Source organism: Ambystoma mexicanum, chromosome 4p (genome assembly GCF_040938575.1).
Source record: "Ambystoma mexicanum isolate Mex_15411 chromosome 4p, UKY_AmexF1_1, whole genome shotgun sequence".
Lineage (NCBI taxonomy): Eukaryota > Metazoa > Chordata > Amphibia > Caudata > Ambystomatidae > Ambystoma > Ambystoma mexicanum.
In genome coordinates this window covers 130107181-130132496 of record NC_090927.1, presented here as the reverse complement: position 1 = coordinate 130132496, position 25316 = coordinate 130107181, and the positions used below count along the sequence as shown (strand labels likewise).

At 46.4% G+C, this 25316-nt stretch overlaps 1 protein-coding gene across 2 annotated transcripts in view; it reads left to right on the top strand.

Annotated features, from left to right (window-relative positions):
- Positions 1-25316, top strand: part of DNMT3A (DNA methyltransferase 3 alpha) — a 2439715-nt gene that overhangs the window by 393435 nt on the left and 2020964 nt on the right. For both annotated transcript variants that reach the window (XM_069605556.1, XM_069605557.1), the window contains exon 3: positions 20142-20243. In XM_069605556.1, the coding sequence (XP_069461657.1) occupies positions 20142-20243 (102 nt within the window). The remainder of the gene's footprint in view (positions 1-20141; positions 20244-25316) is intronic.

The window sequence follows — 25316 nt, the reverse complement described above, 5'->3', positions numbered from 1 at the left end:
CATGGTTCCTGATACGGTGCCAGACGAGATTCTCTCGGGCCATAGCCAAATTGAGGACCTGGGGCAGTCCCTGCACAATGCCAGTGGGTTGGACACCTCTCCAGAGGTGGAGTTTTGCAGGCCTGAGCCTGGCAGTCATGCCGACTCCTCGTACCGGCGCCTTATGTCCAGGGTCACCGAGTACTTGGGGTGGTCTGCTCCCCCAGGGGATTTTCTTCAGGATGAACTTACAGATATCCTCGACCAAGGTCCACCAATGAACCCGGTACTGCCATTCCATATGGCTCTACAGAGGAGGGTGGCGGCGGCGGCTTGGACTGCTCCGGAGAGTCTCCCGGCAGTGGGCAAGTCTTTGCCGTGAAAATACCGCCCAGCCAGTTGCGACCCCTGATACTTGACCAAGCACCCCACTCCCAGCGCTTGAATTCTTGAGATTGCTCGGCCTCATGGCATCCTGCATTCTTCTGGTGCCAGAGGCCAGGTTGCGGATGAGATCTTTGCAATGGGCACTCAAGCTCAGTGGTCTCAGTCCTCCGGCAAGATGTCGGACCCTGTTCAGCTGCCGCCCTCGGTCGCCCAGGACCTTCTGTGGTGGGCCGTCGAAGACAATCTGATGAAGGGGGCTCCATTTTGACTACCCTGGCCGGAGGTGATGATCGTGATGGGCGCATCCCTCACGGGATGGGGAGCTTATGCCAATGAGTTGACAGTCAGCGGTCGTTGGTCTCTGTCAGAGTCCAGACTCCATATCAATCTGTTGGAGCTGAGGGCCGTCAGGCTAGCCTTGAAGGCTTTTCTGCCGACTGTGCGAGGGAAGAATGTCCTGATCCTGACGGACAACACGGTGGCCATGCACTACCTCAACAAAAAGGGGGGGGGGCAGGGGTCACTTCCTCTGTGCAGGGAGGCGATGCAGCTCTGGTTCTGGGCAATCCAGCAGGAAGTTTCGATTTTGGCAGTTCATGTGGCCGGAGACGAGAACGAGACGGTGGACGCTCTGAGCAGGCAGAGTGCGATCTCTCACGAGTGGGAGTTGGCTCAGGAGATTCTCCTGGAGATCTTCGCCCTTTGGGCGACCCCTCAAGTGGATCTCTTCGCCTCCAGTGTCAACCGGAAGTGCGAGAGGTTCTGCTCGTGGGAATTTCCTCCAAAAGGAGACTTGGGAGACGCGTTCGCGGTGGAGTGGTCATTCCCACTGCTGTACGCGTTTCCTCCAGTCCCCTCATCCCGCAAGTACTGCCGAAGTTACGGAGGTTCGGTTCCCGGATGATCCTCATTGCTCCGGCGTGGGCCCGGAGGACGTGGTACCCGGACCTTCTCGACTTGTCCATCTGCCCTCCACGTCGTCTTCCCTACTGAGACAATCTGATCTCACGGGAGGGGGGGAGGGGGTCAGGTTCTCCATCCAGAGGTCAGATCCCTCCACCTTCACGCTTGGTTTCTGAAAGGTTGAGGTATAAGGATTGGGACCTCCCTGAAGACGTGATGGAGGTGTTGCTCTCGGCCAGACGGCCCGCAACAAAGTCCCTGTACCCTTGCCATTGGCCTAAGTTCTGCGACTGGTGCAGGGTTAAGAATGTGGATCCTTTTGCATGTGACATTCCCATGGTTCTGTCTTTTTTGCTTTCTTAGGCCCACAGGGGCTTGCAAGTGGGTACCGTTAAAGGTTACCTGGCGGCACTGTCCGTATTTAAGCACTCGTCTGAAGAGTGTTCCTATTTTAAAACTCCTTTAATTTCTCAGTTTCTGAAAGGGCTCACTTATGTGTTCCCTCCGTCACCTTTCCAGGTGCCCCGTTGGGATTTGAACCTTGTTCTCAAGTTTCTGATGGGTGCTCCGTTTGAGCCTTTGCATTCATGCCCTTTGAGACTGATAACTCTTAAAACTGTATTTTTGGCTGCGGTCACTTCCGCTCGCAGAGTGAGTGAGTTACAGGCACTTTCAGTTAAGCCACACTTCACTGTTTCATAAGGACAGGGTTGTACTTAGAGTTTGTCCTTCCTTTCTTCCGAAGGTGGTGTCGGAATTTCATTTAGGCCAGAAGGTTGTTCTTCCGGCGTTTTATCCTCCTCCACATCCTGGTAAGGAAAAGGAGAGGCTCCATAGGCTTGATCCTAGGAGAGCGTTAAGCTTTTATATTTCACGCATGTCCCGGGTCAGAGTGGACGATCAACTCTTCATTGGTTACGCTGGAAAGCGTTTGGGACAAGCTGTGACGAAACAGACTTTGTCTCGCTGGATTATTTTGGCTATTTCTGAGTGTTACCGCTTGGCGGGTAAGGACCCACCAGTCGGCTTGCGGGCCCATTCTACCAGGGGTATGGCTGCCTCTACTGCCCTACAGAGTGGTGTTCCTATTCGTAACATCTGTGATGCAGCCACCTGGGCTTCGGTACACACTTTTGTACGTCACTACTCCCTCGATTCCATATGTGGGCAGGATCTGTCCTTTGGCAAGGTGGGCCTTTACTCCGCCATTTGATTGGGCATTCTAAATTTCAGTTTTCTAAATTCTTTTCCCACCTCCTTGCATTGATACTGCTTTGGGAGTCTGTCATAGATATGGAATATGTCGGAGGACCCATTCCCTTCGAAGAACAAGTTACTCTCTTACCTGGTAACGCTCTTTCGATGGGATGGTCCGACGTATCCAACTTATTTACTTGCAACAAGGGACGTTAAGGCCCTTCATACTTCTATAGGCCATGACCTCGCCCTAGACGTAATTGACCATACATTCAAACATGAATCGGCATCACATCTTCCATTCATCTGCATGCTCAAAGAAATGCTCATGGCTACACTAGACCATAGCATCTTCACGTTTAATAACATTTTCTTCAAACAAAAACGTGGTGTAGCTATGGGGGTGAAGTATGCACCAGCATTAGCAAACCTAGTAATGGGCATGTTCGAGGACTTACAGATCTATACTAAAAAGACATACAGTCAATATGTTGTGAAATGGACCCGCTATATTGACTATGTTCTGTTTATATGGAAAGGAACACCACAAGAACTGGAACTGTTCAGACAGGAAATCAACAATAATGATTTAGGCATAGAGTTCACAGGAGAATACAGCAATACAGAGATTAATTACTTAGATTTGACAATCTTTGTATCAGGAGACCGTCTCAAAACCAGAACATATCGAAAGAGTACTGAAGTGAATTCTACATTACATGCCACTAGTTGTCATTATGAACCCGTAATTCGGAATATATCTAAGGGCGAGTACATCAGAGCAAGGAGGAACTGCTATGAACAAACCAACTTTGAGGAGGAATGTAAAATTTTGTCTACTAGATTTAAAGCCAGAGGTTACTCTGGAACAAGAATTAAAACAGCCTATAACATGGTGCATCAAACACCGAGATCACAAACACTTATACAATGAAACAGACCAACCCAAGGTAACAAGGTACAATTTATTACAACCTTTTGTGCCAATAATCAGTTGATCAAGAAAACCCTCAAAATACATTGGGGCCTGCTCAAACTGGACCCACATATAGGACCACTGATTCAAGACTACCCCTCAATAGTTTACAGACGGGATAGAACTTTGAAACTGAGCCTTAGTCCTTCACTATTACCGGACGACAACGAAGAAAGGCCAGAAAATTGGCTTCAAAAACCGAGACCAGACTTCAGAAAATGTGGAACTTGCACTATGTGTAAGCATGCGGTTACCATGACAGACAACTTCAAGAACAAGAATGGGATCCAAATTAAAATACGAGAACAAATTAACTGCCGTACCAAGTACGTGATTTATGCGATTATATGCATTTGCAGAAAAATGTATATTGGAAGCACGATTCGTGAACTTCGCACTAGAATTCAAGAGCACTTGGCAGTGATTGGAAGCCAAGATAGAAATTTTACCACTGGCTGAACACTGGCAGAGATTTCACCAGATGGATCACAAGCAAGACATAAAATTCATTGGTCTCAGGAAGGTGTCCCTGGGATGCAGAGGTGGAAACCAAGAATTATGACTATGTCAGGTAGAAGCTAAACTTCTAAACTACTTCAGATGTATAGAAACCAATTTGAATACAGACAATGAGATGTCCAACTTTCTGGAGTAACCATGGTCACAAGAAATGTCTCATGATGTAAACTGGAAATCAGTACTTTAATATAATATTTTGTAAACATATTCTCTATGTAATTTATATATTTTTACAGGCAATGAAATGTCAAATTTTATGTAATGATTATGTCCACAAGAAATGTACAATTTTATGTAATGATTATGTCCACACGAAAAGTCATACGATTCAAACTGAAAACATTCCCTTTTGTAACACATATATTTTTGCATACCAGTCACTAACATGGAAATACATGTGCCCGAAAAGCTATAACTGGAGGGATGCAGGTTTATCAGCTGCATGTTCAAATATATTTGTCAATACATGCCCCGTGAAATTTCGAGACAGCAATATTCAAGTTCAAGTGCACCAATTTGTTTTATTGGGTCAGTCAACTTTTTGCCATGGAACTACATTTTTTCATGAAGCTCTGGGAGAAAGGCCTCCCTAACACACGTGGCAATGTTACTAAATTCATGCGAGTGAATCGGCTTGCTTTAATTGGTTAGGAAAACCCATAAATGTGGATATGCAGTTTTTGTAACTGTAGGAGAAGTAGAAGAATATCTGGAGAGAGTGTTAATAACTGTACGTGGCGCACACGTACTACTACATTTTTCTTAAAACTTTGGGAACAATGGCTATCCATTTGGCACTACATTTCCCATAAAGCTTTGGGAGTAACGCTGTGGTTACACGTGACCACGTTACCAAAAAAACGATAACGAATCTTTCCACCAAAGCACTCTCAGCCCGTTTTTGTCATAGATTATGTCCAAGACCTAGTAATATTGCTGGTAAGAAAATATTTTGCACGCTTATATGTTACAAAGAGTCATTGTACAATAGCACAATCCAGATCTGCAGAGGGAAATCTATACCAACCTATGGCCGACGGCAGTACAGATACGGAAATGAAAGTAGGACGAATAGGTTACTGTGGCAACAATACATAAACTGTTCACGGCAGCCCAAGCGAGCTCTCAGCAGGAACACGACACGTGATGCCAGAAACCTGATTTTGCAGGTAAGCCCTAGCGGATAGTGTGAACCCACCCATCTGACTTTCCAATCGTGAACGGATCCGCACGAAAAAGGTTGATTTTGAATGCCGTTTTGTTTTTGTGCTGAATGCTATGTTCGCAAACTAGAACAGTTTCGGGATAACTTAATGCAAGTTTTCTGTAATGATTACATTTCAAAACGGGTTAAACCAATACGGAATTTGTTTAAAATCCACTACCGATGAGAACGGATTTTTCAGCATTGCAAATGCAGAAACTGTGCATACCTGAGTTCTGATACAATATAACTACAACCTTGCATCATACAAAGGGAAACTAACATATTCCCCTTTTCTTTACCTTTACAAGCACCAGCAACGTTTACGAGTCTGATGGGACTCTCATTTCATTTGTTTAAATACGACATTAGTGACCATATTCGAACCCCGATGATGGGTAATCCCGGTTTACAGGTGACATGTATATTTAATTTCAACAGTAGAATATTTATATTTATTTTCATCTGCACTAACTCCACCTTTATATGTTGTTTTTCTCCTTTTTCTCTTTACCACAATGTCTCCCCCTCTCCTTCTCCCACTTTCCCCTTTCCCCTGGAATCTTACCTTTTTTCATTTGTCAACATTACAACTGGCCGCCATGATGGTATGTGCTAACAACTTATATCACATTAACTTATTCATAATTTGCAATGTTCTTATGTGAATCATTTATTGTTCTTTCTGACTGAAATGGTTGTTTTAATATGGGGAAAATATATGATGATATGATGACTAATATGTTTGTTTTGTTGTTGCGTTGTGAAAACTCGTGGGAACTACTGTTTTGATTTGTTGATTAACTTTCTTGATCACAGTATTTCGTACAATTCATATTGCCCAGATTTGAAAAAGGCACACGAAGAGTGCCGAAACACGTGTTATCGTAATGGGCCACCAATAAATGTATGCAAAAAATGAGAAAAACAGTTTTGCTTGGTACTTAAACACCTTTGTGGCGCAGTAACTGATGTGTGCAGGACCCCCCTCCCCCCCCCCCCCCCACTTCATTTCTGACAAACGAAGTGGGGGAACTGTCTTCGTTCCCTGCATACATCATTGTGACACGGAAAAGCTGTTATTTTACTTTAAGTCACGGAGGTCCAAGAGTGAGGTCACAAAAAGCTCCCCAAGTTTAACTACTTCTTACACTGGTTAACTCGCATTCCAGCAATATATATTCATAGGGCAATGTTTTAGGCATTTGCATCAATATCCTCAGCATTTTGGCCTCAAATTTATCTAGGTCCTTTCTGAATTTATTTCCCCAGATTTCAACTCCATAAATCAGGCTAGAGACAATTTTAGCCGAGTACAGTTTAACTGTTGCGACTGGAAAAGTGCCCTGGTTGCCCACGAACTTGCTTTAAGGCCATGATTGCGATCATACATTTTCTTTTGATTTGAAACCAATGTTTTTTCCATGTGAGTTTATTATCTATTAACCATTTCAATCGGTTGTTGGTTCAATGACCACCCACCATTATACCTTTTTCTTATTAGAATGGTTCTCTTCAAACCTCATCATTTTAGCTTTTCCAATATTAATAACAAGGTTATTAACCATAGCAAACTTTTCTAGTTCATCTAATTTTGCTTGTAATCCTTTAGGTGTGTAATCCAGCAATATGAGGTAGTCTGCGTATCCCTGCCACCTTAACATAAGATTGTCTAACTTGATGTTAATATGTGTATTAATAACATTTTTAAGGAAATCTGCCAGGTATAAATTAAACAGGGTGGCAGCTAATGTGCACCCCTGGTTAACTCCACGTGACGTCTGGATATTCTCCGATAATTGCCTCTCACCGTCTAACCGTATTCTGACAGAAGTTTCCTGATAGAGCAGCTGTATCATATATAACAGCCTGTCCGGTATACCCCAGCGCACTAATTTGACCATAATTTACTTCGGACAATCATATCAAATGCTGCCGAGAAGTCAATATAGGCTACGTACACAGGCAGCCCTCGATTTCTCCAGGAATATTCAATTGCACTAACTAAAATGGCTATATTATGGGCAGTAGAGGACCGACATCTAAATCCAGATTGGTACTCTGGTAAAATCCCACAGCTGGATATCCACTGATTCAATTCACATAGCAAGATTTTACCAAAATGTTTGGCTGGGATATCTTTCTCTGGTTGAGTCTTTACGGTCACCTTTTTTATATATAGGTAGTATAATACTCTTCCTCCACGTGTCAGGTACTTTCCCATTTGCTCCTATTCATTGAAAAACAATGTGGAGGACCTTAGCCCATTTTTTGGGAGACTGATGTAATAGAGCATTACAGGTGCTGTCAGGGCCAGCAGCTGGACTTGGTGGTAATTTTCTAATTATGTTGGTTAGAGAATCTACTGTATAATTGCCTTCCCATTTAGTTCTTATTAATTGATATTCATTTTCGTCGTTCCCTAAGGTGCCTAATGTATTATTGACATGTGTAATCCGACTATTTTCTAGTACACAATTAATGGGGAGTGTCTTTTCTTTTTTCTCATTAATAATATCCCACATTATTTGGCTATTCTTGTTGTTTGATGCATGGGCCAGCAAACTCCATATTTCTTCCTTTTTTTTTAAAAAAAAAAAGTGGCATTTCAGCCATCTTCTATACTCAGTCTTACATCTGTGTATCTTATTTATAGCTTGCACATAATTCTCTATAATACAATTACGAATCTTTCCTGAGAGTTTTTCTTTTTAATTGTATCATTTAATCAAATTTCTTTTGATGTTCTATGTTCCATCTTTCATTTGTCGACTTGTATCTCCGTTTAGTACTAATGGCTTCTCTTATCTGCTCGGTCAGTTGTTCAAACATGCTTAGTATGCTATATGCATCGTACATTTTGCTTGAATCAAATGTTTCAATAAACTGTTCTAACAGGGTTGGGCAATAGCATTGCCTTTGTCTGTTTTTTGGATTCCATTTTATTCTATTCCTTGCTGAGTTTACTCCCATATCACTATTTTTTTGGTATTTGTCTCTCATAGACGTCTTACTAGCCAGCAGTAGATATAATGGAGATGATCACTTTCATCTCTGCATTCTACAGCCATATCATTTACCCATGAACACGCTCTTTTGTTTACAATCATGTAATCTATGGTACTCATGCTAGTTCTAGATATGCTAGTCGCATTCATCTCAGTCGCCTCGAGTATTTCCATTTAAAACAGTCGGCTCATATTTATTTAACAGTGTGATCCATTCTATGGCGCCTTTGTTATTAATGTTTTTAGATATTGGTTCGGATAAATTTTTCTCTACGACTACCTCGGACCTGAAATTTATTCTTACATTAACGTCGTCTCTGATGATCAGAGGCATTGTATTACCAGTTTCGCCAAAAATTTTGGTTAGCGTGGCAATATTTTCTATGCTGCATTTAGCATCGGGAGGATTGTATATATTAATGAGGACAAATGTATCTATTGCTGGCATCTTACATGAGACCGTCACAACTAATACCATTTTTGTAGATTCCAGATGTCTAACTCCGCTCCAGGGTTGTTTGATAGAAATTAAGAGGCCGCCTTTAGGCTGGCTTCACGGTTCTTGTGCTTCCTGTAGGGCAACAATTCTCGTCACAGGAGTAGTGAGCATTTCCTCGGTTATTCCAAAAGCGCTTATACACAGGTGGAGTGCTTCAAGGGGGTAAAAGAACAACGGAATACAGTAATCATTCTTAGGCCTTAAAGTTTCCGAATGATCTAAACAGAAAAAACTAGCATACTACGCCTGACTGCATTTCTACTAGTGAAAGTGCATGAAATGTTACAGTTACGACCAAGCTAGCGAGGGTGCACAAAAGGGGGTAGGGAGGACAGACACACAAGTCCTAGTACATTTTGGTCATGCATGCGTACATATGGAGGTGCGAGGAAGGGGGGCTGTGAGCGGGGGGACATCCACGTCCAGACCAGCAGGGCCCTTGGTTAAGTGCAGAGAGGTTGCCCTGCTCGAGGAGCGTAAACTGAAGTGCAGTAATGCTGAACATAGTGCAGTGGCCCGGAGGCAAGTACAAAATACTGTCGGGGGAGCCTGGGACCTGTAAGGCTCTGGAGGTGAATCGGGCAACCAGTCAGCAACAGAGTTAGGGAAGAGAGGGCGGAAGGAGGGTGGATAGAAAAAGAACGGAGGTTAGCAGGGGAGAGGGAGAGAAGGAGGAAGAGAAGAGGAAGGTCTTGAGGAGTTTCTAGGACTTAAAAGGTGCCCCAGCTCAAGACGGCGAGAGGCAGGGAGACTGTTCCAGAGGGAGGCACCTGCAGAGGATAAGGATCTACCTCCATATCTCTGTTTGTGAAAGAGGCTCAACTGCAGAGAGTTGGAGGACGATCGGAGGACTCTAGAAGGAGAGTATTTAGGAAGAGAGCGTTGTAGGTAGTGCATGCCGCGGGCCCGATAACCCTTGTGGATAATGCAGAGGGTCTTGAACTTGATCCTTGCAGCCACGGGGAGGTAGTGGAAGGATTTCAGCGCTGGAGAGATGCAGTCCCTGGGCTTGAGGCCAAGGATTAGTCTTGTAGTTCTGTTCTGGATGAGTTGTAGAGGGCGGAAAGAAGAAGTAGGAAGATTGAGAAATAGGCTGTTCCAGTAGTGGAGCCTAGAGAGAACCATGGCTCTCGAGGTGGTGAGCTTCTGGGGATAGTGAGAAAAGGTAGAATGCCTCTGAGGAGATGCAGTTGGTAGTGGGACATTTTGGAGATGTCTGAGATGTGAGAAGAGCAGAAGAGAGTGGAGTGGAAGATGACCTCTAGATTTTTTTGCCTCATTCATGGGTGAGGGTGCAGGGCCAAGGGAGGCCGGCAAGTGGGAAGCAGGAGCAGTGCTCCCAATGAGGACGATCTGTCTTACTGGCATTCAGGCACAGAGCGTTAGCAGCACACCAAGACTGAATTGCGGATAGGCTGGGATGACCGAGGAGGAGGCAGAGGCTGAGGGTAGCCTGAAGGAGAGCTGTGTTTCATCCGCATAACACTTAAAGTTAAAGTTGGAGGTAAAGGTAGAGATCCTGTGTTCCAAGACGGCCATGTAGATATTGAAGAACCAAGGGGATAAGTTAGATCCCTGGGGGACACCACAAGTAGAGAGAGTGATAGAGAGGAGAGAAAGGACCCAAGTTCCACCTGGGAGGGCTGGTCAGAGAGAAAGGAGGTGAGCCACGCCAGGGACTGATCTTTGATGCCCAAGGTATCAGAGATGGGAGATCAGGATGTTGTGGTTTACCGTATCGAAAGCAGAAGAGAGTTCAAGAAGAATGAGGACAGAGGGAGAATTAGTCACGATTTTAGAGCAGGTCTTCACTGGTGTTCAGAAGAGCAGTTTCCATGCCTTTGGATGCTCTAAAGCCAGACTGATGGTTATGGAGACAACCAACAGATTCAGTGTGGAGGGTAAGTTGAGTGATAGCCAGCTTCTCCCAGAGTTTTTCCAGAAAAGGGGTGATGGAGATTGGGTGATAGTTTGCTGGAATATACTGGTCGTCAGAGGGTTTTTTTGAGCAGAGGGTGCACAAGAGAGTGCTTGAGAGGGGAGGGTAAAACTCCAGTGGTGAAAGAGAGGTTGCAGAGGTCGGCCAAGACTGCATAGTGTGTCAATATTGTCCTTGATGGTTTTGGAGGGGCAGGGGCCCACCAGTTTGGAAGAGGCTTTCTTAGAACAGACTTGTTAGACACCTCATCAGGCGTGACAGGGGAGAGGGAGGAGAGAAGAGGGGGAGGGATGGGAGTGGCCAAATAGGGCCCAAGAGATGTTGGTGCAGGAGGGGGAGCAGAAGAGAGGGCGAACAGGTTGTCCTGTGTTTTGGAGGTGAAATGTGCGGCCAGGCCCGAGCTGAGGGCCTGTATGGGTGCAGTAGAGGATGCGGCTGCTGTAGGGTTGGCCAGTTCCTTGCAGACTTTGAAAAGTTCAGCCGTGTTGTTAAATGTCACTGAGATGCCGGCTTGAATGTATACTCTTTATTTTTCTTTTTTTGGAGCGGATGCAGAGTCTATATTGCCTTAGAAGAAGGCAGCAGGCCATTTTGTCAGAGGGTGCACTTGAAGATCTGCATTTCCGTACTGCTGTTCTGCACTTGCGTTTAAGGGCAGCCAGATTAGAGTCTTACCAAGAGTTGCACTTTTTGGCAGGCTTCAGTTAGACCCTCATGACCGGGGCAAGAATGTCAAGAGTGTTGGAGATGGAGCAGTGAAAGTTACAGAGTGCTGCATCCGGGTGGGAGTCAGCCCCAGGAGTAGGAGTAGAAGAGTAGGTGGAAGCAAAGGCAGCCACTGACACTCTTTTCATGGGTCGGGTGACCTTGAAGGCAGGAGGTGGTGTAGGGTGTGCCATTGCAAAAGGAGAGGGGAGCTTGAAGTGAGAATAGAGACGAGAATTATCAGTCCATGATAGTGGGGTAGTGAGAGGAATAGAGTGGGGGTGTTGGGGTTGCTAGTCATCTGCTTGCATGTATGCTGAGTGCTTGAGTGGTGATGTCATGAATGGAGTATTTGGATATGATTGAGTGGAATGCTGTGTGGTGAGTGTTCCACCCAGGTCAGTTGAGATGATGTAGCCTGGGTGGTGGGAACACCTGATTAAAGAAACATGAAGTACTCCTGGCCTCCAACGTATTATTTAACCTGTAGACCCCACTTAGAGTCACAACATAACTGTGGAGATGAGTGCATCCAAGGTGTGGCCACCAGTGTGCGTTGGACCAGAGGGTAGAATGGCAAGAGAAAGGCAGTCGAACAGGTTGCGGAAAGGTCCTGAAGAGTCCAGAGAGTCAAGATGGGTGTCAAGATCCCCCAGCAGGAGGAGTTGGTGAGAGGAGAGGAGAAGAGAGGTGAAGAGAGGACACCCCATTCCGAGAGGAAGAGGGTGGACTTGCCCAGCTGGGGCTTTTTAAAGGGGCATTTTTGGGTTTTTCCACAAAAGAAATGAATACCACTGGTGTGGAAACTAAATCTAGCCGGCCTCATGAAACCCAATTTTGAACCCCTCTCTTCGGTGCACATCAAGTTTGTGACCTGAAAAGCGGTGTTCCTGATCACTATTATGTCCTCCAGGCGAATCTCTGAACTACAGGCCCTAGTGGTGGACCATCTGTACCTCCGATTTGCAAGGGACAAAGTAATCCCCTCCACCAATCCCCACTTTATCCCAAAAATGCCATCCGAATGCCACAAGAATGCAACCATCACATTACCTACATTCTTACAGAAAACCGGCTTCACAGCGTGGCGAGCGTTATCCTCCCTGGATGTTAAAAGGGTGCTAAAATATTACCTGGACTGGACAAAATCCTTTAGAGCAGCAAGACCGCTCTTTATCGCTTTTGAACCCTCGAACGAAGAGAAAGCCATCACAAAGCACAGTATTGCAAGGTTGATATCCTCTGCGATATCCTTCTGCCAGGCAAATGACAACAGGTCACTGCAGACTACAGCCAGGGCACATTCTAAAAGAACCACAGCGGCTTGGCAACTCTCTGGTTGGGAGTGCCCATCAAAGACATTTGCCAGGTGGCAACATGGGCAGTGCCCCACTTACTCATTGGGCACTACTGACTGCAGCATCAGCCCGTGGTAGACGTGCAAATGGGACGAGCAGGCCTTCAATGGCTGTTCTAGTAAGGTAAGCCCCCCAGCTTCCGAGGTTTGTAATTACATATGTATACTTTTGGCATAGGCATATGAATGCAGAGGTTTTCAAATCCTTGTTAGCCTGATTCTTCGAGGGGATTGGGTCCTCCGACGTATTCCATATCTATGACATGTAATCACCACAGCTGTGCTGCTTCGGAAACTTTTTTCGGCGTCTGCGTCCTGCGTCGATGACGTCGATGCGCCGTCGTCGAGGACCTCCTCCGACGTCATCCGATGTGATAAGTAGGACGCACGACGCCCGTAGCCTCAGTTCCGTTTTTTCCGCGAACGTGTTGCTTCGTGATTCTCGGTTCACGCCTCGACTCTTTAGAGTTCTGTTCTTCTCGGTTCTTCGAACCTGTTCGTTTTGTGAAAATCCTTCGTGTGAAGATGTCTTCTACTTCGTCTTCGACCCCGCGTCCGGGTTTCAAGAAGTGCGGGGAGTGTGGGTCCAAGATGTCGGTGATGGACTCGTACGACGCCTGCCTCTGGTGCCTCGGGGAGGCCCACGACACGGATGACTATCGACTGCCAGTCGCTCACGTCCAAAGCCTTACGCGAACGTAAGAAGAAGTTGTCGGTAGGTTGGGTGTCCAAGCCCAGGAAGTCGAAGTCTGCGGGGCTTTCGACGGATGATTCGAGGGGTGACTCTCCGCATCATAGTCGGAAGTCTCGTGGGTCTCCTTCTAGGAGTCGGTCTCGCCACTCCTCAGCCTCTTAGAGGCATTCTCGGAAGCGCCGACACCGGTCGTCTTCCAGGTCCTCTTTTGAGGACTCTGCCCGGCATGTCGCTTACCCCACCAGCCGTGCGACGCCGGAGGAGTGGGCTTCCTTCGGGAAGAAAATGCTGGCGATTCTTGATTCGCAGGGTACTAAGCCGTCCGCGCCCCCGAGTGGGGTCGGTCGTGAGAGGTCGAGAGACACCGCTCGCAAGAGTGGTCGGCACGAGTCACGGGAGAGGTCCCGTTCGGACAAGGAGACTCGTTCTCGACGTACCCGTTCCTGGTCCTCGACGCATTCGAGACCGCATGCACCTGTGAGGTCTTTGAGGAAGACATCGACGTCTGAGGCGTCGAGGGCGTCGACAGGCTTTCTCGAGGCTCCGGCTCCGAGGAAGCCGGCGACGCTCAGGTCGTCGAGGGACACGTTCGGGGCTCCGGCTTCGAGGGCTGTGTCGACGCCGCCGATGCTGGAGGCGCTGCATCTGACGTCGATGCCGATTTCCTCGACGCCGATCCTCTCGGCGCCGATGCCGGTTCTCTCGACGCCGGCGCCGATTCGCTCGACGCCTTTTGTGTCGGAGGTGTACCCCGTGGCACGGGAGAACCCCCTAGGAAGGCTCTGGTTAAGAGCAAGCACTCTCGGGTGCCTTCTTTTCGCCACCTGGACTATATTTCAGAGGTGGATGAGGATTCTGATGGCCTGGTTCCTAGTCAGGTTCCAGATGAAATTGTCTCGGGCCATAGTCAGTTTGACGATTTGAGACAGTCACTGCATGATGCCCGTGGACTGGACACCTCTCCGGAGGTGGAGTTTTGTAGGCCTGAGCCTGGCTCTCATGCCGATTCCTCGTACCGGCGCCTTATGGCTAGGGTTTCTGAGTACTTGGGATGGTCTGCTCCCCCAGGGGAGTTTGTGCAGGATGATCTGACGGACATCCTTGATGTTGGTCCCCCAACTGATCCGGTACTGCCGTTCCATATGGCTTTACAGAGAAGGGTGGCAGCGGCTTGGACTGCTCCGGAGAGTCTCCCGGCAGTGGGCAGATCCTTGTCGCGAAAATACCGTCCAGCCAGTAGCGACCCCTGCTACTTGACCAGGCACCCCACTCCGGAGAGTTTGGTGGTGCAGGCGGCCACGGCCCCGGCAAAGCAGGCGTCGTACCCTACCATCCCTCCTGATAGGGACGACAAACGTTTTGATGGCTGGGCGAAGAAAGTGTTTTCTTCTGGTGGTATGGCGCTTCAGGCGGCCAACTCCATTTGTGCCTTGTCTCGTTTCACACACACTCTGTGGAACTGTGTTGCGTTAGCGGCTTAACATATTCCCGAAGGGGACGAACAGGATGGTTTCCTTGCTATGGTCCAGGATGGTAAGGATGCCATGTGTGAGTCCGTTCAGTCGGGTTTGGACTTAGCTGAATGCGTCAGTAGGTCCATGGCGGCGAGCACTGTGATACGCAGGTTTGCGTGGTTGCGGAAGTCGGGATTTGCTCCTGATGTTCAGTCTTGGCTCCTCAACATGCCCTTTGACGGTGAACACCTTTTTGGCAGCAAGGCTGACGAGTGCCTTGAGAGGTTGCAGACCTCGAAAGCTGCAGCGAAGTCGTTGGGCGCTGCAGTTCGCCAACCTCCGCCTTTTCGTCCTAGGGGACAGCAGTGGAGGGGTGGTTCCTTTCGCTATTACTCGTCCTTCAGTAAAGCGAGAGGAGCTGGCAGTCAAAGAGGCCAACGCAGGGGTACCAGAGGTGGACGACAGGGTACCCGTGGTGCCAAGGCCGCTCGGGCAGTTGCCTCTTTGCCCTCAGGTAACGCCGCTCCCACTCAGTCATGAGGCCATGTCCCATGGTTCGCCGGTTGGGGGAAGGCTGGCGCAGCATCTTGTAGAGTGGCAAGCCATTACTTCAGATGTGTGGGTTCTGGAGATCATAACCCACAGCTACTGTCTTCCCTTTCGGCACAGGCCTCGCGACAATCCACCGGGTAACCTCTCTTTGCAGAGTCCGGATTCGCTCCTTGCGCAGGAAATTCAAGCCCTGCTGGAGAAAGGCGCCATAGAACTGGTGCCTGTAGCGGAGAGGAACAAGGGATGGTATTCCCCTTATTTTTTGATTTCGAAGAAAGACGGGGGATTGAGACCCATCATGGACTTGCGCGGTTTGAACAAACTCCTCAGGAAGGACAAGTTCAAGATGGTTACTCTCTCTCAAGTCCTCCAGGCCCTTCAGCTTCAGGACTGGTTGGTGTCACTCTACCTCAAGGATGCTTACTTCCATGTGCCGATCCATCCCAAGCACAAGAAGTACCTGAGGTTCGCGGTTGGCGACTCACACTTTCAGTTTCGGGTCCTGCCGTTCGGATTGACCTCCGCCCCGAGGGTTTTCACCAAGCTCATGGTGGTGGTGGCAGCGCATCTCAGGAAAGGGGGGATTCACGTCTACCCCTACCTGGACGATTGGTTGATCAGGGGGAGCTCTCCCGAGCAAGTCCTGGATCATCTGTCCGTCACCTGCCACTCCCTTCACAGGCTGGGCTTCTCCCTCAATTTAAAGAAGTCCCATTTGACGCCAACACGGCGGCTCCAGTACATCGGAGCAGTGCTCGACACTTCCCTGGGGCAGTGTTTTCCTCCCCAGGTGAGGGCTCTTCACATTCAGCAGATGGTGCACAAGTTTCAGCATGCCCAGACGCTCCCAGCGTTCGAGTTCTTGAGGTTGCTCGGCCTCATGGCATCCTGTATTCTTCTGGTGCCAGAGGCTCGCCTGCGGATGAGATCTTTGCAGTGGGCGCTCAAGACGCAATGGTCGCCGTCCTCCGGCAGGATGTCGGACCCGGTTCAGGTGCCGCCCTCGGTCGCCCGGGACCTTCTGTGGTGGGCCGTCGAAGGCAACTTGATGAAGGGGGCTCCTTTTTGGCTTCCCTGCCCGGAGGTGACGATCGTGACGGATGCATCCCTCACGGGTTGGGGAGCTCATGCCAACGGGCTGACAGTCAGCAGTCGTTGGTCTCTGTCGGAGTCCAGACTCCATATCAATCTGTTGGAGCTGAGGGCCGTCAGGCTAGCCCTGAAGGCTTTTCTGCCGACTGTGCGAGGAAAGAGTGTCCTGATCCTGACGGACAACACAGTGGCCATGCACTACCTCAACAAAAAGGGGGGCAGGGTCACTTCCTCTGTGCAGGGAGGCGATGCAGCTCGAGTTCTGGGCCATCCAGCAGGAAGTTTTGATCTCGGCAGTTCATCTGGCCGGAGACGAAAACGTGACGGCGGACGCTCTGAGCAGGCAGAGCACGATCTCTCACGAGTGGGAGTTGGCTCAGGAGATTCTCCTGGAGATCTTCGCCCTTTGGGGGACCCCTCAAGTGGATCTCTTCGCCTCCAGTGTCAACCGGAAGTGCGAAAGGTTTTGCTCACGGGAATTTCCTCCAAAAGGAGCCTTAGGAGACGCTTTCGTGGTGGAGTGGTCGTTCCCCCTGCTGTACGCGTTTCCTCCAGTCCCCGTCACCCCGCAAGTGCTGCGGAGGTTACGGAAGTTCGGTTCCGGGATGATCCTCATTGCTCCGGCGTGGGCTTGGAGGACGTGGTACCCGGACCTTCTCGACTTGTCCATCTGCCCTCCGCGTCGTCTTCCCTACCGAGACGATCTGCTCTCACGGGAGGGGGGTCAGGTTCTCCATCCAGAGGTCAGATCCCTCAACCTTCACGCTTGGCTTCTGAAAGGTTGAGGTATAAGGATTGGGACCTCCCTGAAGACGTGATGGAGGTGTTGCTTTCAGCCCGAAGGCCAGCAACAAAGTCTCTGTACCGTTGCCGTTGGCGTAAGTTCTGCGACTGGTGCCGAGTTCAGAATGTGGATACTTTTGCATGTGACATCCCCATGGTTCTGTCCTTTTTACTTTCTTTGGCCCACAGGGGCTTGCAAGTGGGTACCATTAAAGGTTACCTGGCGGCGCTGTCCATCTTTAAGCGCTCGTCTGAAGAGTGTTCTTACTTTAAAATCCCTTTAATTTCACAGTTTCTGAAAGGGCTCACTAATGTGTTCCCTCCGTCAACTTTCCTGGTGCCCGGTTGGGATTCAAACCTTGTTCTTAAGTTTCTTATGGGTGCTCCGTTTGAGCCTTTACATTCTTACCCTTTGAGGCTGTTAACTCTGAAAACTGTGTTTTTAGTTGCGGTTACTTCCGCTCGCAGAGTGAGTGAGTTACAGGCACTTTCAGTTAAGCCACCCTTCACTGTATTTCACAAGGACAGGGTTGTCCTTAGAGTTCGTCCTTCTTTTCTTCCGAAGGTAGTGACAGAATTTAATTTGGCCCAGAAGGTTGTTCTTCCGTCATTCTATCCTCCTCCGCATCCTGGTAAGGAAGAGGAGAGGCTCCATAGGCTTGATCCTAGGAGAGCTTTAAGCTTTTATGTTTCACGCATGTCCCGGGTCAGAGTGGACGATCAACTCTTTATTGGTTACGCTGGAAAGCGTTTAGGGCAAGCTGTGACGAAACAGACTTTGTCTCGCTGGATTATTTTGGCCATCTCGGAGTGCTACCGTTTGGCGGGTAAGGACCCACCGGCTGGCTTGCGGGCCCATTCTACCAGGGGTATGGCTGCATCTACTGCCCTGCAGAGGGGTGTTCCTATTTGCAACATCTGTGATGCAGCCACCTGGGCTTCAGTACATATATTTGTACGTCACTATTCCCTCGATTCCATCCGAGCACAGGATCTGGCCTTTGGCAAGGCAGTCCTTTGCTCTGCTATTTGATTGGCTATTCTAAATTTTGATTCTAAATTCTTTCCCTCCTCCTTGCTCTGGTACTGCTTTGGGAGTCTGTCATAGATATGGAATGCGTCGGAGGACCCAATCCCCTCGAAGAACAAGTTACTTTCTTACCTGTAACGTTCTTTCGATGGGATGGTCCGACGACGTATTCCATATCGCTCCCGCCCTGCCTTCCCCGCTGCAGAATTTCTTTGCGATTGCAGCTTACGTTCCGCAAGGCTTTGTGTCTGACTGGCAGTTGGCTAGTGTCACACGTTCTGGGGGAAAAAACTACAACTGAGGCTACGGGCGTCGTGCGTCCTACTTATCACATCGGATGACGTCGGAGGAGGTCCTTGACGACAGCGCATCGACGTCATCGACGCAGGACGCAGACGCCGAAAAAAGTTTCCGAAGCAGCACAGCTGTGGTGATTACATGTCATAGATATGGAATACGTCGTCGGACCATCCCATCGAAAGAACGTTACCAGGTAAGAAAGTAACTTGTTCTTCTCCTCCAGACATGTATACTGCCATAAAATCTATTCTCGGCATGTGAATCTATGAAGGATCCAATGCTGGAGAAGGGAGTAGTTTCTTACCTGTAACTCCATTTCTCCAGCGTTGGTATCTTTCATAGATTCACATGTGCCCTCCAGGCAAACATCCTCTACAGGGGGTTGTACTCCAATTTGAGCGGTTATAATCTGAGGGCAAGCTGCTGGAGTTGAGCTATACACTCGACATTAAAGTAACTGGGGGATTCCCAACCTGACGACTGGGAATATTCACAGCATGTGCATCTATGAAAGATACCAACGCAGGAGAAATGGAGTTGCAGGTAAGAAACTACTCCCTTACAGAAGATCTGAACTACCATAGCATTCATTGATTTCTAAGCTACATGGAACTCGAAAAACCTTTCAAATGGGCACATTGCCTGAAAATCATTGTAGATAATTAAATATATATTGCCCTAATGCTATGTATGAGTGTTGCCATACCCCAAATCCATTGTAGGATAAGAGATATTGCAATGTTGCTCTGCCCATATAGGGTAATGTTAGCATTGCTAAAATAGAAGCCGGGGACCATAAAAGCGGTCTACACAAAGTCCTTAAATTGCAAATTAAATAGGTTTATACTGTCAACAGCATTTAGTGAAGGTACCATAAACCTGTTTTGGCCAGAATATTGAGACTAGTTGGTATAATTTAGTTTCCTTAACAGAGCAAAAGCAAATGGATGGGGGGCTGCAGTGGTGTGTGCATTGTGAATTATTGAGCAAGTGGTAGTCTGTATGTTCTGCTCATGCTCCTTTGGCCATCACCAGGGGGAAGTTGGACAAACACACAGCTTAGGGGAAACCAAGGAGGGGAGCCGATCACACATTCCCCCACCCCCCCCAAGACCCGCAAGAGAAGTGCTGCCACCAGTACCTCTGCCTCACTCACCTCCCACCATTTTGGACTGCCTCTATTGGGCCTCCTTGCTCCATTTCTTGTCTCCGTCACCACAGCTCTGCAGGTTTGAGACTGGAGGATCACCACATTGTTGCACCAGAAACTGCGGGTTCTGGAACAAACATTAGTCGTAACCGGGTACAGTGGTCTGTCAGTTCCTCCGCGATAAATGGGGATTTCAGCCATCATCCCATCCATGGATCTCCATCCCTCCACAACTATTACATTTCTCTTTGCAGATAATGCATACGTAAAAGAAGTTTAAAACATATTGTACATGATTTTTGTTCAGGCATGTTTATTGTTCAATCATTTTCTGCTTCCGGTCTTCTAATTCTGATATTTTTGAATGTTTCAATTGCCTTTAATTGCTTATTTGTTTTTAATCTGTTACACAGGGGGATGAGGAAACCGATGAGAACAGGAACATCGAAGAGAAGTCAGACAATGGGGTATCCATAAAAATTGGTCGGCCCGGAAGAAAACGAAAACATTTGTTGGTGAGTACATGCTTCATACCTTCTCTATATGATACCTGGAAAATTCTCCTTGGCTTCACTGGTTTAATATTTCCATCACTCATAGTCAACTAAACACAATTTTATGGAACGAACATTGCCTATTTATTGAGAGTGCTTTTCCATCACTCATAGTCTACTAAACACAATTTTATGGAACGAACATTGCCTATTTATTGAGAGTGCTTTAAAAATATTAATACCTGAGCTTGGCTAGTATTGTGCGGCCGGTTTAATCAGACCATACTGAGTGCATATAGAGGAGACTTGCAGCATGTTAGAAAATCTAAGATTCATAAGGCGCCACAAAAGGCCTTCATGTAGAGGCTACAAAGGGAGAAATTGGGAGAACTTGGTTGTAATCCAGGCACTTCAGTGCAAAACAGAGGTTTGTGTGGTGACATATTAAAATCCTGGCGAAAGATGTGCATGTCTAAATTCCTGCTTCATGTTATAAAAGATTATAACTGTGGTTGTAGTGGATTTCAGGGTAGTGTCCCCTCCCTTGCATGTATTGCTGTATTTTTCTAGATGTAGACAATCGGAAAAGAAGAGATTCTTGAATTGGTGCTGTTCTATATGAAAATAGATGCCTTTCCATGTAGATCTGTTGGTTTTGGAACAGGAGAAGCTGAATGTCATTAATGATATGACGCAATAATAATTATGATTGGCTACAGACTATTACCAAAAACATGGTTTTGCCATTTGCACTTGTACATTTGTTTGTTGCTTTTTTCCTTACACCTAAGATCTAGAAAAGTAATATTTATTTTTTCCAACCAAACATTTTATTAGGCAATTTCAGAGAAAATGAGTACCAACAATATCAAGATGGCAACACGTAAGCGTATAGTACACAACACTTGCACATACACTGGAGGGCCTCTCCCAGAGGAAGTTCTGGGTCAATATCGTCTTTACCAGAAGCTCGGGTCTCGGGGATGGTTTCTCCCACACCCCCCAGTTTTCATTGTAGCCAGCGGGTCAATGGGGGCCTATGGGGAAGTCCAGGGTATTTATCTGCATAGTCCATCAACAGGCTCCAAGTATTACGAAAGGAGTTCAGATTCTCATTGCGGAACGCTGTGATCTTTTCAGCTACTACAATGTCCCAACACTTTGACCACAATATTTGGATTGAGGGGCCCTTGGGATTTTTCCAGAGCATGGCCAGGACTGTCTTGGCTGTTGTCAGGAGGTGGGTGCATAGGCGCGCTATTTGGCCAGTGAGGGGGAATTCCCCTCCGCTTTCCCAGCAATACCATCCCCGGGTCCCATGGGATTGCTAGTCCTGCTAGAAAAGTAATGTTTAATTTCACCCTTTTATTTATATACTTGGTGCTTTTTATTGATCACATATTGTCTGCAGTCCTCTAATTTCTTGCTCTTGTCCTTAGGGTATTGTCAAAACCCTTGTTGGATTAGCAGCTCTTGGATCCTTTTTCTACACTTGTGAAATAGCCATTTCGCGGCTACGCCTTCACCTGAAGAGTGCGCAACCTTGGTGTTGCAGATCAACATTCATTTCGGTTTTCATAAAATGCTGCATTTTAGTAATGGTTCTTCCACTGATCTGTTTCATGGGATTGATGCCTTAGACCTGCCTACCTCCATTTCCTTCTACTGGAATAAAAGGAAAACGCATGTTCTATGCGAATACCTGAAATCGATCACAGGAGTCTACCATTTTCAATTGCATACAATCAGTTGTTAAACAAGAAAGGGTTAACTTCACTTTAATTATGTTCTAATATTTCAAATGTAATTGAATGTGCTTCCTGGGTACTGGGGTAGTGATTGCGACACGCTCCCTTTAATCAGACCTCGGTTATAGAAGCTCGACAGTGTTAACCTTTTCTGCTTACTTTTACTTTGATTCTATGTTACTTTTTCTATTGTTTTATTGAAAACCAAAATGTTTTTTCTATGATTAATTGCACAGTACTGCAGCGTGCGCTCAAGATAGAAAAACATAACCTAATTCATGTTGTGCACAGAAGCTCCAAGCCAGTGCAAGTAACACTGGCGCCCCTTTATACTACAGCACTTTTCTTATACATTTAGAGGAATATTGATTTGTTTGCTTAGTCGAAACAAGTCTATAGTTGCTTGTGCCAGCGGTGCTCCAAAGCCCTCTAAAAAGCTTCTGCACAGGATATGCATGTAATGGCTTTATAAATTGCAACTCTAGCTGGCTAGCATTTAGGCGATGTACATAGGGGAGTCAGATGGGGATATAGGTACGGGTTAGGGGTAGCATAGATGATTGCAAATGATATGGTGAAAAGGGTATGCAGGGCTCTGGAGAGGGGAAGTAGGGTTGAGTGCAGTGAGAAGTGACCAGCTAGATGTTCTTTGAACCTTAGTTTCTTAAGGCCCTTCCTGTAAATCCAATTTTGTGGTCTGTCCCCTCCTTAAGCGCGTGCCAAGTGATGGTATGTTTCTGTATCTAGTTCTATATTGATCTACCACTGGTGGCAATGTCTGAAAATCTATAGATATTAGTGTGTCTTGTTATGCAAGCACACCATACTAGACAACATGACGCAAAGGCTGTAGGGAGACCTGTGCTCCAGAGCCCAATGGCGTCGGAGACTTTTTTAAATACATCAGCAGCTAGGGAATCAAGGGCTTCATTCACCATCGCAAAAAACCTTGTTAAATACCAAAAACGTGCATGGTTAATTCTCAGCCAATCAGAAAATAACCGACTTTTCAGTAATCCTAAAAACAGGGCATGCCTCCGTACACACACACCTCAAAATGTTGAGATGTTATCATGGTGCTAGAGTGGTTTTAGTGCTTCTTACATTACAGTTTGGAACACTCTTACAAACCAGTAAAGTGTACTGGGCACAAGCATGTTACTGGTCTACTCCTGTGGATGCATGGGTGATATGTGATTCATCTCCATCCCCAATCAGTAGATTGACTGGCATACCTCATTCTAGTAGCAGATGGATCAAGATTAAAAGGTAGGGCCACTTAATTCATCCTTTTATTTGATTCAAAGTTCAGTAACCATATTGGAAAAATTACTACTGTTTTGTTCTACTCTACTACGAGTGGAAGCAGCCGCTGTAGGTAAGCAAATATCTACATAGATGCACTGCTGGCTTCAGCGTCACTTCCCCTGGGCCTATTGGATGTGAGTGCTTCACCATTGTCTTTTGCATGAATCAGCTCGTATTGAGAGTTTAATTTGTTTTAGTTTGATGCTTGCTTTGTTTGCCTAAGGTTTTACATTTTTATATTGGCCACGCATCGGCCTGTAGCCTTCAGTCTCTCTCAAAATACCACCCTAACAATGTCTCCTTTCAGTAACATGTTGGATCTCCTTTTTTCACATCGTTGGCCACATTCTCAGCAATTGGCATTTTTTCATTCTTACCTTTTTCCTTTTCTTCTCCTTAAGTCACTTTAGGTGTATTGTTGTTTTAGTCCTTTTTGAGGACTTAAGGTTTCACATTTGTATATCCAGTACTACATTTAATGGTTAAACTATAATTTGTTGTGGTTTTCAGTAGTCCACCTACTTCAGATTGCCCTGTCATGGCAAATATGTAAATATTTGTGTTGGTTTATAAATTTGAAGTGCTAGCTGTTGAAATAAGTCTGCCCAGTTGATTGGAGAACTTTGTGTGTTCCGTTGTTGGTACAAAATGCAGCTGTTGGTGAAGTCCCCAACTTCTAATATATGTAGAGAGAGGGAAACTGAGAAAGCAAGCATTTTTCAGCTGCCCATCTGGTCTGATAGAAGGGAACTATGTACTGTTTGTATGCAGCTGATTCAGCCAGATAAGTAGCTAATATTCTATTCTCTTTATTGATGAACATATCCTGAGATCTGATATGAGAAAGCCTTATCGTAATTAGGGGGAACACATAATATGTTCTAAAACAAATCCTGAATTGTAATAGTTGCAAATTGCTGCTCACTTTACATTTGAACTCTGTTGTCCCAGACAGCCACTTTAAAAAAAGAAATTGTGCTTTTCAGGACCATTATGATATGCTTTTTTACTGTACAAAAACATAGGTTCAATGTTCAATAAACGACCCAGGGAGTTCCTTCCCTCTCCACTCAAGTGGTTACACAATAAACAGTTTAACAGATTATTTTCTTTAGCCCTATTTCAGACACCTATCATGCCCCTTGGATCCCTCTCCCCTCAGCTAACAATGAGCCAAGAACCAGGCTGGTGTAGGGGAAATATATTGGAATTTATTTAAATTAAAAAGTCATAAAAATTAGCACGGAAATGTCAAACATCACTTTATCCGTGGCATAACACAATCAACTTCTCTCAGCATAAATAAATCTCAAGTGATTTAAAGAACACATTCACAATTATTCACTTTCTGCAAATTTCACTTCACGAAATCATGACATTTATCAAAAACGAAGGCACTTATGTAAAGTGCGATTTTGATTTTCCTGCAGGCTTAAAAGGCTAGCAGTAGGATTTCAAGATTGGTAAAAAACACATATGGCAATTATAATTGCACCGACACTTTTGGTTTTAAGAAGTCAGACACAAATATCAGAATAATTGGGTGAATTTCAGATTTCAGACCCTCCCCCCCCCCCTACTGAAAGGCCTGTGTTGGGGAAGCTGGATAAAAAGGCTGGACTGATTTAAGAGTAAAGACACCCCCCCTTCCTTTAAAGAAGTTGGGGTCTACAGGAAAACAAGGATTACTCAATTAATTGATAGACTATAGTTTTCAGCGCACTCTGGGAAGTGAGCTTTTTTAATTTTAACAGAATTCACCCTGTAGTCTTCTGCCAAATGGGGAATAAATGAAATTAATATTTTTGGTTAAATAGGCTAAGGATCTACACAGTGATGCCCCTAACACTTTTGTACGAGCGCGATACAAATAAAATAATATATCATATCATATATCAGATGACCCACTGTAAAGGGAAAGGAAACTCCCCCACACTTTGGTTTCCAGGGGTCAGTCCTGCTTACATAGCAAGCCTCTGTTTAAGGTTCAGGAAAGCCAGCTGCATCTCAGGGTACTCTGGAAATATAGGGCAGGGGT